This window comes from Pseudoliparis swirei, chromosome 19, assembly GCF_029220125.1.
Source record: "Pseudoliparis swirei isolate HS2019 ecotype Mariana Trench chromosome 19, NWPU_hadal_v1, whole genome shotgun sequence".
Classification (NCBI taxonomy): Eukaryota; Metazoa; Chordata; class Actinopteri; order Perciformes; family Liparidae; genus Pseudoliparis; species Pseudoliparis swirei.
Window position 1 is genome coordinate 23846095 of NC_079406.1, and position 18704 is coordinate 23864798.

At 39.5% G+C, this 18704-nt stretch overlaps 1 protein-coding gene across 3 annotated transcripts in view; it reads right to left on the reverse strand.

Annotated features, from left to right (window-relative positions):
- Positions 1-18704, reverse strand: part of pdgfc (platelet derived growth factor c) — a 48046-nt gene that overhangs the window by 15882 nt on the left and 13460 nt on the right. For all 3 annotated transcript variants that reach the window (XM_056439593.1, XM_056439592.1, XM_056439594.1), the window contains exon 2: positions 319-511. In XM_056439593.1, coding sequence (XP_056295568.1) covers positions 319-511 — 193 coding nt within the window. The remainder of the gene's footprint in view (positions 1-318; positions 512-18704) is intronic.

Genomic DNA, 18704 nt, shown 5'->3' on the forward strand with positions numbered 1-18704 from the left:
ACCTCACACTTAAACTTGGGAAACAATATTAATTCTAAAAAATTTCTGGAGGTTTTAAATGCTGGGGTCAAATTGACCCCGAGGGTAAAATATGTTCGTAAATGTAAAGGTAACAGGAGGGTTAAAGGGACATCTAAAAACCATTTGAACAATATACTGAGCATTTTCGGGAGGTTGGACCCGTGCATGCTAAACCTTTTTTAACGCACAATAGGCCCAGAACACGAGCCCAGGTTAGAGGACGGGAAAGAAAGGACCGGAACTTCACTGACAAATATGTTGCAAATACTCAGGATGTTAGCGTAGAGATATTCTTACTTGCACATGCCATCTTCTGGGTCCTCCAGACCGAACCTCTCGTCAAAGGCGAGCTGGATCCTCATGTTGTCGGTCGCCACCAGTCTCCAGACCAACACCGTATTCCGGGGATAAGTGCGTGGGAAGTCTGGGCTGTGGACCATTCCCTCTCCAGACACTGTAATGACCTTCTCCTGATGGGAATCTTGCACTCCTAAAAAAAAAAAATCAGAAATCAGATTGTGTTTTTCTAGCCGTCTCATTGGTTCAGGTTGCATTATTTGGCGCTCGCCTTGCGATTCGAAACTGTAGACATGTCAAGCACTTTGCCAAAAAGATATGACGCAATATGAAATATTGAGCAGATGTCCGATATGAAAAGGTGGGACTTTAAAGAAGGAACACCAGATTGAAGCTCTCACTTAATGATTTATTCATTCTTTCGACAGTCTTGTCTGGGAAACCCTGACACCATATGGCTCTAACTCAAACATGGTATTATTTATACAGGCGGATTATTAAATGATGAGGCAATATCATTGTTCCATTGGGGTTTGTCTTTAACCTTAACATGCATAAACAAATGCAAGAAAATATACAAACACACGACAACAAAAAACGCTCTCAAGCTGTTCCAGAAATCTAAAAGACTAATTTAAAAGAAATTAAGGGGCTATTTAATTATTGATATTTCAATTTGTATTGATTCCATTATGGAAATCGCTCAAACCTCATTGAAAGGAGCCTGGATTTGCAGCTGGGTCATAGTCAGGGCGCTCTGATAAACACAAGGGTTCAAGGGTAAGACATGTGGGGCGTACGCTTGAAGAAAGAAATGGACCGTCTGACGGCAACATATCAAACTTAAAGAGCGAGTATATCCAAAATATGAACTCCAAAAATGTGCCTTCCATCAGAAACTAAGCTGAAATGAACACATCGACAATCATTTAAAGGGACAGTGTGTAACATTTAGCGTGATTCATTGGCAGCAATGGAATACAACTTTCAGCACTTTTATTCAGTGTATAACATCACCTGAAACTAAGAATCTTAGTGTTCTTGTAAGAATAGAAAAGGCCATTTATAAATATCTACAGAGTCCGCCACGTTTCTGCAGCGGCATAGAGCGCACACACCGTCTCTGCCGAGAGCCGTTCACATCTCAGCTTATCTGAAGGTGGGGATACTTTAAAATTGGCCCCTGTGATAAATCACCAGAGTACAGATAAGCCCCGACGTTACCGTCATTCATTATCACTGCAGCGAGCGCCTCCAACTGCCCTCACACACACACACACACACACACACACACAGGAAGTGCAAGCAGAGAGGCCGCTGGGGTGAAGAGACCCAGGTGAAGTGAAGGAAACACAGTTTCTCCAACACACACCTGGAGAGAGAGAGGGGTATTTGGTTGGTTGCAATATGCTACGCACCACTAGATGCCACTCAATCTTCCAAAGGGGCCTTTAGAGTGTGTATTACCTTATTATGTGTGTGAACGGCCCGTAGCCCGTGTTTAACGGCGCGTTGTTAACACCACTCTCCAAATCTAAAACATTAGCTCTCAATGCAGAGTACTTCAAACGCAACCAAGCTCCCTCTCAAGAAGCCATTACCGCCCCCCCCCCCCCGACAGGGTCCCATCCGGATGCTTCCACCTGAGCCTCAAAACCACTGAACACCCTTGAAGCCCTGCTGGTTGCGGGACTGTTTTCTATTCATGGGGCCGACATGATGTATCAAATAGAAGTAGGCCTAAGGTATGTAAAGTTTCACGTTTTAAACACTCAGGATCAACAGAAAGTAGCATCAATTATTTCCATGATAACCAACGTCTTAGTATAATGCTCATGAACAATCACCTTCATCGGCACTTCAGCCGAGACAATTGCACAACACAGATACTTTCTCAGGGCTCTCAAGTCACGCTCTCCCGCCACACATCGTATTTCTCACGCTGAAAAAAACTCTCGCGATTTAATGTTTTAATGTGCCGCAGCGCGCAAACATGAGCTGAAAAAAGAAATGGGCTACACAATAGCCAATCAGAAAAAAACCTGTATCTGTTGTATCTGGGTAAGATTTAATCCAGCAACCAATGAAAATAAAGCATCCTGGAATTGCGCGCGACTGACTGATATCCGAAAATTTCGTTCTGGGGGGGGGCTTAGCACACACACACTGGGCGCATAGGTGGCCTCTTGTTAACTTTTTAACTAGCACATTAGTAACCAAGTGTCAGTCGGTTTTATCCGGATTCATGAAAGTCTGCGTTAAGTGTTGGTTTTAAACGTCGTACTAATTTCGAGTTCTAGAAGCTACCTTTGTTGAAGCTAGGCTAGCTGTGTTCCTGTTGCTGTCAGATATTACACTGATAAATGTATCCCGATCCCCAGGGAACTCCAATTTGTTTAAGCGGTATTTATTTTGTGCGTAACTGATGAACATTCAGTATGAATAAACTAATCCAAAAGCCTTGCTGTCGAAGGAACCAGCGGAGGGATTAATGCACCCAGGAGAAGGAGCGTGCTCCTGGAAGTTTGCTAGCGCATTAAACGGATGAGCAACCGTTTCCCCCGGTGCCACTTGTGAGACACGTTTATATTTGGAACACATTTTGAGCTTAATTACTCTTTATTTTTGTCATTTATTTAATTTAAGGTGATTCATACCCTGGGGCTTTTATTTTATTTTATTTTTTCATTTTTTTTACTGCATCCAATAGAAACAAAAACATCAGCAGGTTAAGTTGGTGCCGTGTTCTCACCCCGTTTCACGTCAGGTAAGCGTTCCACAGCCACTCTGGTCCCTCGGTGCGACTCCAACGACAACAACTCTGTCTGGAGGAGCGCTCACTGACACTAGGGGCGCAAACCGACTTCTCTGTGTTACGTCACTTAAGGTCAGTCACAATTTAACAAATGTGGCAAACTCAACACAAAATCATTCCTAGTGACTTTTGAAATGATGTGTTCTTGATTTCAGACAAAAGCTGGCTCAAATATCAGCTGAATTTCTTTTTATTGTAGTGTAAAGTGAGATATATTTTGATTCAGGCATAGTCGATAATAATTTCAGTCTATACATATATTTATATATATTTCTTTTAAATGTCGAAGGACAAAATGTTACAGGACGATCCAGTGTGTTACACCTGGTCTCACCAAAGGACCTGAAAACTATGAAAACTCTAAAAAATACGCCAATTTCTTGATATTGAAAATATCCTTGAAAGTGTTTTTTTATATATACGCCTTCACATAAGATACCGTACACAACATAAATCCACCTTTACCCAAATTCGTATGGCTTCAGAGAATTTTCTTTTTGGACTGCCTTTCATTTTTTTGGTTTCATTTTTGTATTTGTCGTTGACAGAAAGGCATCCGACTCCTCTCTGACCCCGATTATGAATCAAGGTGTAACTTGATGACATCCGCACTCACTCTCCCGGCGTGCCCACTGAATGCACCAAAGAACAAAAGACACTTAACAAAACAATGACTTCAGATTACAGATATCCCTGAGGGATATCTGTAATCTGAAGTCATTGTTTTGTTAAACTACAGACATCAGAGGGATAATCCCTCTGATGTCTGTAGTTTGGTCTGCTGGGAACAGATTGAATGACAGTGTGTGATACAAAGCAAAGCTAATCCCAGCCATGACTTCTCAGAGAACGACTTTGAGAAGAGTTTGGCCTCAAGTACAAAACAAGTAAGTATTAAAAATAATAATATATGGCTCATATGGATAGAAAATAGACTTCACTGATAAAACAGATAGCAGTGGAAGCTATATTTTCTAGCTAAGGACTACACCCTCTTAATGGGGTTAATACAAACATTATTCTATTAATCTAATTAATCTAACTAAGGTGTTGCTCCGGCAATCAATATTTATTTGATTTCCTTGAAGACAATATGGAAATAAATGTCCGATTGATCTTTTAATCTCGGTTTGATTGACTTTTTTCTATGTCCATTTGCTGCCTCGGGAGGAAACAAGCAAATATCCTTCGGGCGATTAAAGCCCTCCATCACAACGACATGTTCTTTAATCACACCCCCACTACAGAAGTAATGAATAATGTGAGAGAGAGAAAAGTGATGATTTAATATACGAGTCCAGCTGTACTGCACATACCAGGTATTAACTGGCCAAAATTAAATGTAAAAAAATTCTCAATTATAAATATACTCTATGTTTGCTATTAATTAAGGACTCTCTCTCTGCAGAATTCAGTGGGAAAATCGGACGTCTGGAATGTGAAAGGAAAATATGAGGTTGCCGGTGCAGAGAAAGGGGGGGGGGGGGGAGGGGGGACAGATGAAAAAAATGCCTGGACTTGAAAGCAATAGTTCCTGATGAAAAGGTTTTCCAGAGTGGATCAAATCATGCTTAATCCAAAAGAGTCTGCAAATATCCCGCCTAATCCTCGACGCACTCATCACAAGTAATTGCGGCGGGAGGGGGAACAACGTTTGCATTCCTCTCCGGGTTCAGGTCTTCGTGCACGAAGCTCAAGAATGATCTTTTTGTCCACTTGGCCACAAACGTATTTTATTTTTCACCCGTAAGCCTTTCTTTATCAATACCACTACAACAGTCTTTTCATGCCTCTCTCTCTCTTTTCAAACTTCCTCCCTCTCATATTTACCCACCAGTCTGCTGTAGAAAAAGAAAGAAAAATGCAAAAAAAGAACACGCTACCATCCGGATGCCGGGTGTATCGTTGACTTGAATATGACCTCACTCTCAGGGGTTAACCAATGTCATCTAATGATCAGAGGAGCTGGTCCCCTGGAGTGAATTACCTCAAACATGACTTTTCCTTGACCTACTTTTTTTTCCCCTCTGTGAAGGAAAGTAGAGCCGGCTATTAAGGGAGGAAGTGACTCTGAATAAATAGGAGCCTATACAGTGCAGCCATTGTGCTTTGTTCACACGTTAGTGGGTGAACCATTCATGCTGTTAAACATTAACCTTCCCCCTGCCAAAAACTAAACTGCCCGGCAACATGCAGAGAACCGTGTTCACTCCGTTCAAATGGCTGCACACAAGCATTGATTATCTACTACTAGTGATGATCAGAGAGACATTATAGGATAGTATTAGAAGATGAATGCACATTATTATACACAGAAGACTGCACACACAATCTAAACCCAACCCCCTCACACACACACACACACACACACAGTCACACATGCATGCATACCCAGATGCATTAATAAATGTTAGCTGGCCTGAAGCTAGGATTAACTAATGAGAGCCCCGTGTCCAGGGTACTGCATGTTCCTCATAAAAATACAATTTAATAAAAGAGCGGGAGGAATGAGAAGCATTCATTCTGGCTTCTGTTAGGCTCACTAAATTAATCTTTCCACACAGGATATCATTACAGCGTCCCACTACTTAGCTTTGGAGTTTTATCTCGTGGTCATACCGACATGATATAGTGGACGTAACTCGGGCTTTCTTCTGGAAAAGTAGGAACATTTCAGCCTGAGAAAGCAATAAATATCTCTGAGGTCACATTCGACACGTTTAAAGGTGAAAAGCTGTTATTTACAACTCCAACTGGTACTGGTTAAAATGTAAAAAATGTAAAAAATGTTTATAGATAACAGTGCCATGGGGGTTGTATTTACACATTGTTATTTTCCAACATTAAAGGGGTAAGGATTGGTCCAGCACTACATCGTGTTCACCCAGCAGCCTCATGCATTATGGGTAACCATTCACGACGGCCACTTCCTGTCCGGTAATCGATGGCCGAGACACCGGGACACGAAATACAGATTGTTTCCCCCCCCCCTTCGTTTCAAACCCCGTTTCCTGCTGATCAAAATGAACCCCGAGCAATAGAGTTGAAGCTAATTCGGTCAGGTGATGAAACCGTACCGAAGAAGAAGAATTAAAAAACAAATTCTCGGTCGCGTGGCTTCCGGGCTCAACGCAATCACTCCGGCATCTGTTGCTCATTAAGACGGAGCGGCGGTAACTACAGGTGCAGTAAATTCCCCACCCTGCTTTGGATATTTATTGCTTTTTTTGGGGGGCGTTTACATTCAGTCGGGCAAAAAAGAAAAAAAAAGGAGCTGAAAAACAGCATGGGAATCTTTCATATACCATTAATAAGAAATAATGTGTCTGCGTGGGACCCGTCTGGGACTCGCTCCTGGGTGCCGCGCTGATGTGGAAGCAGGTGTGACAGGTTTGACGGCCCCAAAATCCCCTCAGCAGAGGTTAGCTGAACTAAGGGCAGAAATGTGGCAGCAACTCACAAAAACTGCCACTTGTTTGATAAATAATGAAGCGATTGTTGAATGTATGTCGGAGTGCATTCAGTTCATTTCAATACACAACCGAGTCTTCAGGATGAAATATAATTTAAACCGAGTACTTTTCCTAAACCAGGGGCGTCAAACTCATGTTCACCGTGGGCCACATCAGCCTCATGGCCGCTCTCTTAAAGGGCCGGTTGTAACTGAAACATAGAAACGTATATACTACTGCCGAACATATTGTATCATAAGAACATTTCTCTAATATTATAATGTATATTCGTTTCATTTGAAACCTTCAAAATAAAAGCCCATGATATTTTTCTTAAGAAAAGGTGATCATGAGCCGTCAGGGGGCCACATAAAATGACGTGGCGGGCCAGAATCGGCCCGCGGACCTTGCGTTTGACACCTGTGGCCTAAACCACTCGATCCATAACGTTACCAGTTGGCATTTTGTGTTTCTGCGAGCGTGAAACAAAGCTGATGTGAAACGTATTTTTAGTTCAGAAACATTGATGTTCAACGTATCCTGTGGTTTGCAGAAACCCACAATGACATCATTCTTTCTCTGAGTTGCAATACACAAAATATCCTCTTGTTCTGTGAAATATTATTTATTCAGGTATATAGTGTGATCAAAGTTGGTTGACTTTTCTCTTTATCATAAGGATGTACTGTGTACATAATGTATGTAATCAATACCATAATAAGGATGAATACAATCATATCTATATCAGATGATTTTAAAAAAATAATTACAGTGGGATTGACATTAAGGTCAAAGCTTCATATTATTGCTGATCTCCACACATGACTAGTCCAACGATAAGAGACCTGCTCATGGCAGAATGTCATAGATAATAATGATCACTGCCCCCCCCCCCCCCTCCCTCCCGTTTTCTCACTAATTAAATAAATGATGAAGCTCACAGTTTTAATATAGGATCAACAGTCCTGATCGGCTTACTTGTACAGAAGCATCACCGTCATCAGCCAACTCACTGTTTTGAATTTTAGTGAATCACTTCTTGTAAAGTAAAAAAGTCTAACTTCAATAATGTAACTTCATTAAACAAATGAAACTCCATTTAATTGAGTAACACAGCTATTCGTGTGGACATGCAGTTGGGCGAAAAACCTCTAGGGGGCTCACCGACACTAACCGTCCTATCGTCTACAACGGCTCGATAGTACAGAACGTCGTCACGGTAGAAATACAAATACTTTCAAGTAACTTCACATTTTTTTCCAGCATTTACAGCATTCAAGGGACAACAATAGAAAAATAACCTGTTAACCTGCTTTGCCTCCAAAAGACCGAAACAGAGGTGTGTGTGATGGAGAACAGTTTGTGTGTGTGATGAGACCCGTGACAAATACATGACATCACTGTATATACACTGCCGTTCAAAAGTTTGGGATCACTTTGAAATGTCTTTATTTTTCAAAGAAAAGCACTGTTTTTTCAATAAAGATAACATTAATCAGAAATATACACTATACATTGTTAATGTGGTAAATGACTATTCTAGGTGGAAACGTCTGGTTTCTAATGAAATATCTCCATAGGTGTATAGAGGCCCATTTCCATCAACTATCACTCCAGTGTTCTAATGGTACATTGTGTTTGCTAATCGCCTTAGAAGACTAATGTCTGATTAGAAAACCCTTGTGCAATTATGTTAGCACAGCTTAAAACAGTTATGCTGGTGATATAAGCTATACAACTGGCCTTCCTTTGAGCTTGAAGTACAAAATTAATACTTCAAATATGAATCATTATTTCTAACCTTGTCAATGTCTTGACTATATTTTCTATGAAATGTTCAATTCATTTGATAAATAAAAGTCTGAGTTTTCATGGAAGACACGAAATTGTCTGGGTGACCCCAAACTTTTGAACTGTAGTGTATATATATATATATTACACGTGATTCGAGATAAGAGCATGCCAGAAAGCTTACGGGACCTGTGACGATACATGAAGACAAACAGTAGCAGCGCTCTCAGACAAGCTGCTTCCTCCCTTTTTACACCGGCACAGAGTGGACAAAAAAATAAATAAATTCACACTAATAACTCACATTTTTCTGGCCGGAGTACAGCTGTCGACTTTTTAAACCTCTGGAACGCCCAGTCCTGTCATCAACAGGTGGACAAATACGACCCGTGGAAGCCCCTTAAGTGAAGATGTCAAAGGTCACAAGGACTTAAATCAGTCCCAGCACTGACAGGACTGAGCCCCTCGGCTTTACCGTGTAATAAACTGATACTTTATTGATCCCTGCTATGAAATGCTCCATTTCTATGCCCCTCTATCTACAGGGAAGGTCAGACTAGTGACCCTGAAGGGGGGGGGGGGTCAGGATGTCAATGACCTTGCTCAGGAAGACTTTTGCAGGGCAGGTGATGCCCTCAGATGTTGCCTGACAGAAGGGTGCGCTCTTTTTTAACCACGAGGTCAACCTGGCCGAGTGGGAAAGATGGACATGTGTAAGCACCTGCTGCAGAGGCAGAGCAAAACATCTGCAGGTCATATCAGATGGGCCTCACTCGATACCACTAGTGTGTGTGTGTGTGTGGGGGGGGGGGGGGGAGCTGAATTGTGGGTCATTGGTTTTGGTTATTTTGTGTTGTGTATTTTATTCAATCAATCATTGCAATACAATATTATTCTATATAATATACAAAACAGAAAGACTGAAAAGGTAAAGGTAGAAGCAAAAAATGCTGATATATTCCTATCCTAAATTCTTAGAATCAAATAAATCAGAAAATTCATATAAAATAAAGACAAAGAATAAAGAAAATAAAAAATAATATATATATAATAAATAAAATAAAAAATAATATATATTTATATGTATATATATACATATATATATATTTCATTTTTTCTTTATAATATATATATATATATATTTATATATCCACATACATCTTCCATATGCATACGTTTCAATCACACTTATAACCCTCACAAATTGTTTTATGAATAATCCTTTTAAAAACCAAAAAGGTTTTTGAGGTGAGGGTAAATCTCCAGGAAAATAATCTAAGTGTGTGTATGGGGACAACTGCCCGTTCATGAGGTAAAGCATTACATTCATTGAATAACTCCATTTAATAAGGTTACGGTAAGCTTATGTTTAGGATTACGACATATTGTAAACTGTATCGTAATATGTGTGAACGTAAGCCATATCGTAAAACACACGGCGTCGTCTATTTAATCACCCCAAGGTAGAAATAGCCTGAGTTGAGTAAAATCAGAATCCCTCGAGTCCACGTTGGCCTTAACTTTCATAACTGTTATGAAACGTAGCTCTTAATGCAACGCGCAAAGTGTCATCTGACACTGGATGACAAATTGTGATAAGATTGTGTGAAGTCGCAGCTGCGAGGCTGTAAGTGAGAGTGGATGCACAGAAGAAGTGTGCGAGCACATGGTGTGTTGTGTGAAAAACACACACACACACACACACACACACACATACAGACACACACACACTGAAGTCTTTCAACTCCCCGGGCACGTTCATCACGGCGACTGAAACTCGTCACCGCCTCACACCGGCTCCTCCTCGGGTTACCGCGCTCCCACTGCCCCCCCGAAAGCCTCCAATTAGTGCCAACACTTGTGTTTGGCATCCAGAGAAAAGGGAAGATAGAGTGTCAGTGATTTCACTAGAGACGTCTCTTTTTGTTGACCCTCTGGTATTCTGTGTCTTAGCTCCTCCCCCTTACCCCAAACCCGGATTTAGACAATGTCGGCACCGAGAAATCAGAATGAAAAATAAACCTCGGCGCCTCCGCCTTTTCCTATATCTGCCGACTGCCTTATTTATTTCAGCAAGCATTTAAAATAAATAAATTAATTAATTGGTGTTAATAGAGCTATTATATATATATCCATAACATTTGACATATATATGTCAAACAAATATATATATACATATATTATATATATATTTATAAATATATATACATATATATGTATATATATATATATATATATATATATATATATATATATATATATACATAAATAAATATATACAGTATGTATATATATGTATAATATATATATATATATGTATATATATATATATGTATATATATATATATATATATGCATATATATATATATATGTATGTATATATATATATGAATATATATATAATATATGGGCTTACAAGCCTATACATATATGTATATATATATATATATGTACATATATATATGTACATATATGTATAGGCTTGTAAGCCCAATAACGACCTCAATTTCCTTGTCATCCGTCAAAATAAAAGTTCATTATTAAGTAGATGGAACGATAGCTTAGCACCAAAAACAAAAAAAGATTCTGTGAGATGTTTCTCACAAACACAGCAGCCAGGCCTAACTTTAACTCCCCCTTCTGGCTGGGAACCAGGCGTTGACAGATGAACCACATCTTTTTTTTAAACTTCTCTCCACAGCTGTGGACGGAAGCTCCAGACTGCTTTGTAGTCACATCTGTGAGCTGGACAGCTGGATGTGTGGAGAAAATTACAGTTTGATGTGTGGCGGGGGCCATATGGGAGGACGGCTCTGCCGTACCACCAGATGCAGACACGGAGATTAAGGAGGAGAGGATTGATAGCTGATCGCGATCCCCTGTGCGGCTCCCAGGCTACGAGACGGTCCACGATCAATGCTGTAGTGACGTCTGGAAGAGGTCAATAGGGTTCCCAGCTGATGGTTTCGAAAGAGATCTCAATAGAACTCGGTTGTAACTTGGGAGAATGGCCAAATTTTGATGTGTGAATCTGTTTTTCACACATCGTCCACTCCTCTTATTCCATCTCGTTAATCTCATTTTAAATCCTGAAAATCCAAGTAACGGAGAAGTATCGATGCTCGCTGTACGAGATGTGTTGACTCTCAAGAAATTAGAGCGCTGGTAGCCCCCAAAGTAAAATCCATCCAATCACAACAGCTGTCTGTAATCCCCCCCCCCCCCCCAACATAACCTCTGAACAACCCTTTAAGAAGCTCGGAGCAATGCAAGCAAACCCTATAAAAGCCTTCGAAAGGTCTGAGGAGACGTTCAGCTGTAGCAAATCGAATGATTCATCCAAATAACGGCGAAGGAGACGAGGAAAAGGACATTTCAATCGTGTCAGTTCAAGAGTAACTTTCTCCGGTGCCTCCAGATCCAGATCGATTCCTTTAAGCGGGTTGCCCTGGATCTCTAATTACTGCCGCCCCCACCGAGCCTTCGGTAACCTTCCTGCCCCCGCTATCTCGAAAAGGGTTGCAGTGCACGACTCAGGTTAATGAAAGTATATTCCTTTCAACCCTTTCTCTTTACCAAGGGAGGATTTTGCTGAGCGCCGCTGCAACATCCTGGTCCCGCACACACAGACTCAGGCGTGTTGCTCCGCCGCCACCTCGGGTTTCTGGCTCCGGTCGAATGCACTGTGACGGCAGTTGTTGAAAGAAGGTGATGAGTGTGTCTAATTCACTGCTCCGAAAATTCTCACGGGACTCAAATTAACGACGTGGTCGAAAAGCTTCCTTTCGTGCACCCACCCACCAATCCACCCACCCCTCCATCCACCCCTCCACCCACCCGCTCAACCGCTTTCCAGCATCAATGCCAAAACAAAACAAAAAAACGCAAAGCATACCCTCCAAATTCCGGGCCCAGTCCCCGTGCGCACCGTCCCGGCGTAACAACTCGCCAACGGGCCGCTCGGCTTTGCTACACCCGGCAAGTTTGTACCTGGATGTTCAGAGTTGACACGAGTAGCAATTTGAGGATTAGAACAATGAAATGGGGAGGGGGGGGGGGGGGGGTTCTGAGGGGAAACGTCTGCAGGCGAAGGGCAGTGACTTACTGTCTGCAGGTACCATAAAAAGAGGGGGGGGGGGGTACAATTATTGTGTAATTGCAATGTCACTCACAGCTCTCAATGGGTCCGAGGGCTTCTGAGAGGTTTCGTGTTTCAACCCACGATAGCAACCGTTTAAAGACGCACATCACATATCACTGTTATTGGATCAACAGCACTGTAAAGTAATACAAATTAATAAAGTTATACAAAATAATAGAGTAAGATAAATATGAAAAAAAAGTTTTAAAATCAGAAAAAAGTAAGAAAAAAAATAAAAAGTTTAAAAGTAATACAAAAGTAATAAGAAAATAAAAAAGTAATAAAGTAATACAAAATGGAAAAGTACAAAAGTAAGAAAATTACAAATGTAGTTAAAAAGTACAAAAGTAATTAAAAGTACAAAAGTAAAAAAGTAATAAAAGTACAAGAGTAATGAAAAAGTACAAAAGTAATGAAAAGTAATGAAGTAAGAAAAAAGTAAGAAAAAAAGTTTAAAAGTAAGAAAAAAGTAATAAGAAAATAAAAAAGTAAGAAAGAAAGAAAAAATGGAAAAGTACAAAAATTACAAATGTAATTAAAAAGTACAAAAGTAATTAAAAGTACAAAAGTAAAAAAGTAATAAAAGTACAAGAGTAATGAAAAGTAATGAAGTAATGAAAAAGTAAAAAAGTAATGAAAGTACAAAAGTAATAAAAAAGTACAAAAGTAATAAATAGTAAAAAAGTAATGAAAAAGTTAAAAAGTAATGAAAAGTACAAAAGTAATAAAAATAAAAAAGTAATAAAAAGTAATAAAGTAATAAAAAGAAGGAAACAAAGTAATACAGTTGTGAGGTTCATTCTAAACTACGATGAAAAACAAATACAGTTACTAAACAAGTAATTTAGTTTGTATGAGTGTGTTAATCTTGCTGCATCTGGTCAGGTCACCGTCAGGAGAAAAGACGGCAAGACGACTGAGAGCGCGAGATCTGGCATTTTCTTTATTCACAGGGACTTAAAGTCATTGATGGTTTATTTAATAAGGGACAGTGCACATTAATAAAAACTTTGCAGTAAATGTGCCAGAGTTAGCCAAGAGAGGCTTTTTTTTTGTAGTCCCAATGTTGCTTTGTTTAAACAAAAAAAAAAAAAAAACATAAATACAATATACACAATAAGATAAAGCAAATAAAAAAAAAATGGATTAAATGTAAATAAATAAAATAAAACAAACATAATGAGATAATACAAAAAAAAAAAACAGACTATAACTGCAAACAGGTGACAACAACAGGTGACAACAAGAGGGAAAAAAGGGGTGGCCAGCAAGGCCGACACAAGTCAAGACACACAGACAGACACACACAACAAGACAGACACAAAAAAAAAAAAGAAAAAAAAAAGAGATGAGAGGAGGAGGGGAGAGCCAGAGGTGTTGAGAGTTGACAGAGTACAGTAGTAATGTACCATTTCTTTGATCTCGATGATGTTGCAAAGCATTGATGTGTAGAAGGTGTAAAAGCTTACAATGAGATATCATGGGACAATACCAGCAATAATAGTAAGGCATGAATATAATAGGGCCTCTAAAATAGTTTTTGTCAAATATGACTTCGTTCAAAAGTTGTTTATGAAGATAGCAATGTGACATTTAAACCCAATACATGGCTCTAAAACTCTAAAGTGACATTCAAAAGGTCCTATTTGCATTTTATTTACATATCGGTTTGGTGTTGATGGCTGTTTCCCCCAAAAAACTGATCAACCAATGATGGAAACAATTGATCAATCAGAGTTACGGTGGGATTAAGAGTAGGGATATCATCATGAAAGGTAGCTATTAAAAAGAATAAGTTGTTCTTTACTTACAGACATGTTTTCTTTTTTATATTGACATTTAGTTTGTCAAAAAATGTAATACAATTAAATGAAAATACTTCCTCTAACCCCCCCCCCCCCCCTCCAAAAAATCTGTCAAATGTTTCCGACTAATTAAGTAAAATAATATGCAGCCAGCCAGCTTCAAATAAACACCTCCACCAACTGAATTAAACACCTGCGGCTGTAATGGAAAAAAAAGTACGTGATTGTGATTCATGCACAGCGTTTAATAAACCCAGTGGTATGTAATCAGCTGCTCTCGAATGTTATTGCAACTTATTAAGCCATTAGTATCTTATTAACCGGGGGGGAATGTAATCACGTCACACTGAACTAAAAGTAACCCCCATGTTTCACCTTGGATCACCTTTTACATCTCACACACACACACACACACACTCGTCATCGTGACTAACATCTGCTCAGGACTGATGTGATGTCACTAAACTCAGCGGGTCTTATTTGTATGAGAAACGACAAATTAATGGAGAGCACTTATAGCTCCCAGTTTTCTCTTTTAATTACCCACACAGGTCATTAAGTCTCTGCCTGTCCACTGTTTTCCCACCAGGCCTCCGAGCCCTCGGAAACAAAGACTTTTAATCACGCCTCTAAACATGAAGCCGCCGTACGACGCCACTGTTATTGTTATTTTATCTTTGGAAACAATGAATATTCATGGCGCTGCACTTAAGGAACACCAGTGGTGTAATTACTTCCTGATAAATGGTGATAAAAGCGTTCTCTGCAGTGCTTGTAGAAAGTGGATTTGTGCATCTGGGTAAATATTTTGGGCCAGCAGCAACCAGTAATTAGTAATTAGCATGGATACGAGGAACATAAGGGTTTGTTTCTAATAAATCACAACGCATTACTGACTCGTGAATTGTTGGTTGACAGATCAGGAGAAGCTGTTCCGTATTAGACCACCAAGAATGAATATTTATTGACTCATTACACAAATAAATAAGTATTATACCCCGGGGGGCGCTCCAATCAATATGTTGTCATCAACAATAGATCAGAAGGAATCAGCACTCTGGAAAACGACCGACAACTGAGCACAGAGGAGCGTTTAGCAGCAAGAGAGATGGATATTTGTCTGAGGAGTCAGAGGAAAAATAAAAACAGAGATGAAAGAAGAGTGAATATTGGGCTTCGCTAAGTAGCCACAGATTATCCGCGTTTTTTATGCTGCATGTATAAATAATTAATAACTCTTCCACGTTCACTGAAATACATTTTATAGGTGATGCTGGATCCGCATTGTCTTTAGAACTCCCTTACGTCGGCCAGAAAAAACAACTACACATCAAAATCATGCCTCTTCTACTTTATATTCTGTGATTTTCGAGTAAAATCAGGAGTAGGGTTGTAACCAAAGTTGTGTTATGTACAGAGTCTTTTTCTTTCTTTTTTTTTTTTTATGCTAGCTAACCACCGTTTATCCTACAATTAGCTAATCATTTGTTTTTGGGTCAGTTTGTTTGGACTTGTCACTGCCGGGGAAAGAGCACCGGAGAAAGTCATTTCATTATCGGGGCCAGTCGGTTTCAACGTGATCAATTCAGAACGCCGGAAACAATGTCGGCTGGGTAAAAAGGTCAATGTGATAAACCGATGATTTGTTTGCCCGTTGTGAATGCTTCTTTTTTTCTTCACAAAAGCATTTCGCAATACTGTAATTATGAGAACAATATTTAGCAATACGTGACTCGAGGGGAACATAATCAATTATCATCTGATCGCGACAACATTGTTATCTGTGAAAATTGTGAGCACATTAAGTCGACACATTTGATTTTTCTGTTGTAGTTTAAAAAAAATTGCTGACTGATTCTTGTAGCCCAGGCTCTGTTCTTTAATTTGATATGCTACATTAATATATTTGCTTATTTTTTATAGCAATAAACACCCCAGACCCCCTACGGCAGGGGTGTCAAACTCATGTTTACCGTGGGTCACATCAGCATTATGGCCGCCCTCTTAAAGGGCCGGAAACACTTTATAAACACCTCGAACATATTGTTAAATATCTCTTTGCATTTGATTATTGTTTATTTGAGTGTAGAAATATTGTACATAAGAAAATGTCTCTAATATTACAACATAAATTCATTTTGTTTGAAACCCTTCAAAATAAAAGCATGTTAAATTTTCTTCAATTTCTTTAAGAAAAGGTGATCATATGTCTTTCATGCCGTTCGGGGACACATCAATAGACAACGCATTGCAGAGACTTTGGCTGTCGAGGCAGAGAAGACTTGTAAGATAAGATTTTGACAAATGTGAGCTGCGCGTGAAAGATCCGCCTTGTCGACGGTGTCTCATTAGTCGGCGTGGTTACGGGGGCCGGGTTAATGCCGTGGTCTGTTAAAGCCCTAATTAAGAGGCAGGGGAACATATGTAAGATATGGAGGGAAGGAAAAAAGAGGTGAGAGGGAGGGGCTTAACACCTTCTCTACTGACTGGTTGGTAACATGTCGTACCTTCTGACTGAGTCTCTTTCTCTCAGCGTTACTCAGTCAGAAGGTGAGAAGTTCTTAAAAGTCTTGAAAAAGACACGAAGAGAGCCAGTGAAATGTTTGAAATGCTTCTCAGGCGCTTTGCAAAGAGCTTTACGGTTGTATTCTGAAGAAAGAACATGCATGTCTTTATATATTATTGATTTAATATGAACAGCATGAACAGACCAACTGTTTGGCAAATTAATGAAAGTACAAAAGTAACACAAAAGTAAAAAAGTAATAAAAAGTACAAAAGTAATGAAAAGTACAAAAGTAATGAAAAAGTACAAAAGTAATAGAAGTAAAAAAGAAATGAAAAGTACAAAAGTAATGAAAAAGTACAAAAGTAATGAAACAGTACAAAAGTAATAAAAAAGTAAAAAGTAATAAAAAGTACAAAAGTATTGGAAAAGTACAAAAGTAATTAAGTAATAAAGTTATAAAAAGTTATTAAAATCTTTTTTTTAAACAACTAATACAAATTAATAAAGCAATAAAAAGTAAAAAAGTAATTTAAAAGTTTTAAAAAGTTAAAAAGTTAAACAAATTAATAAAGCAATAAATAGAAACAATTTAATTTAAACGTTTTTACAATTCTCTTTCTCTCAGCGTTACTCATTCGGAAGGTGAGAAAAGTTCTTGGAAGGTTCTTGAAAAAGACACGAAGAGAACAAGTGAAATGTTTGAAATGCTTCTCAGGCCCTTTGCAAAGAGCTTTCAGGTTGTATTCTGAAGAAAGATGCATGTCTTTATATATGATTGATTTAATATGGTCCAGCCCCTGGATATGCTGCTATAGGCTTATAGCTGCTCTGGGACGTTTTAGGATGCACTGAGCACCTATCTCCTCTTGTTTCTCTCCTTAGAGATGAATTTTCATTTCTCCATCAAACATTACTAACTCTGCTTTCTCCCCGGAGTCCTTTTGACTTCACGTCTCATGGGGTCATCGGACCCTATGAGACGGCATAGATCCTATCTGCCTGATGGATCATCGAGGTCTGGGCCGCGGAATTCCTGCTACCGACTACGCCACTGTCCTGCCAGATGGATCGTGGAGGTCTCAATCGTGGAATACGCCTACTATGAACTATTCATACACTCTGTCATATTCATTGAATGTATTTTAACTCTAAATCTGTCCTTCTGTACATATGACATCTATTGCACCTATCCATCCTGGAGAGGGATCCTCCTCTGTTGCTCTCCTGAAGGTTTCTTCCATTTTTCCCCCCTAGAGGGGTTGTTTGGGAGTTTTTCCTGATCCGATGTGAGGTTTTTGGACAGGGATGTCTATGTGTACAGATTGTAAAGCACTCCGAGACAAATTTGTAATTTGTGAAATTGGGCTATACAAATAAACTGAATTGAATTGAATTAATATGAGCAGATACTGCATGGACCAACTGTTCGGCAAATGGTACCAACAGGTCTTTTTCCTTGATTAGATTTGTGTTGTTTTATGTGTTGGGGGTGTGGGCATCCAAAAGGTTTTGCCGTGTACATCGATGTGTCTCGGCCCCGAGTGTGTAGCGTGTGATTTAGGCCCGACGAAGGCAGATCAATCTGAATCTGGCGGAACAGAAAGAAGGCAACCGTGTGTAAGCACATCAGCATCCAGCAAATGTGCCAAGGCACGGAAACACAACGACAACACCGATGATTTTCCTTCTCCCAAAGCCCGATGCAGACTTGAGGATGGCGACCTGCCCAATTTGTGTCACCTTAATCATCAGCTGGACGGAAACACACTCACTCATTCCAGGCCAAGAACAATATCTTTGACATTCAAGATGAAAAGCCTTGAATCAACACATTTCTTTATTTGACATTTTAAGACTTTAAGACTCTTTTTT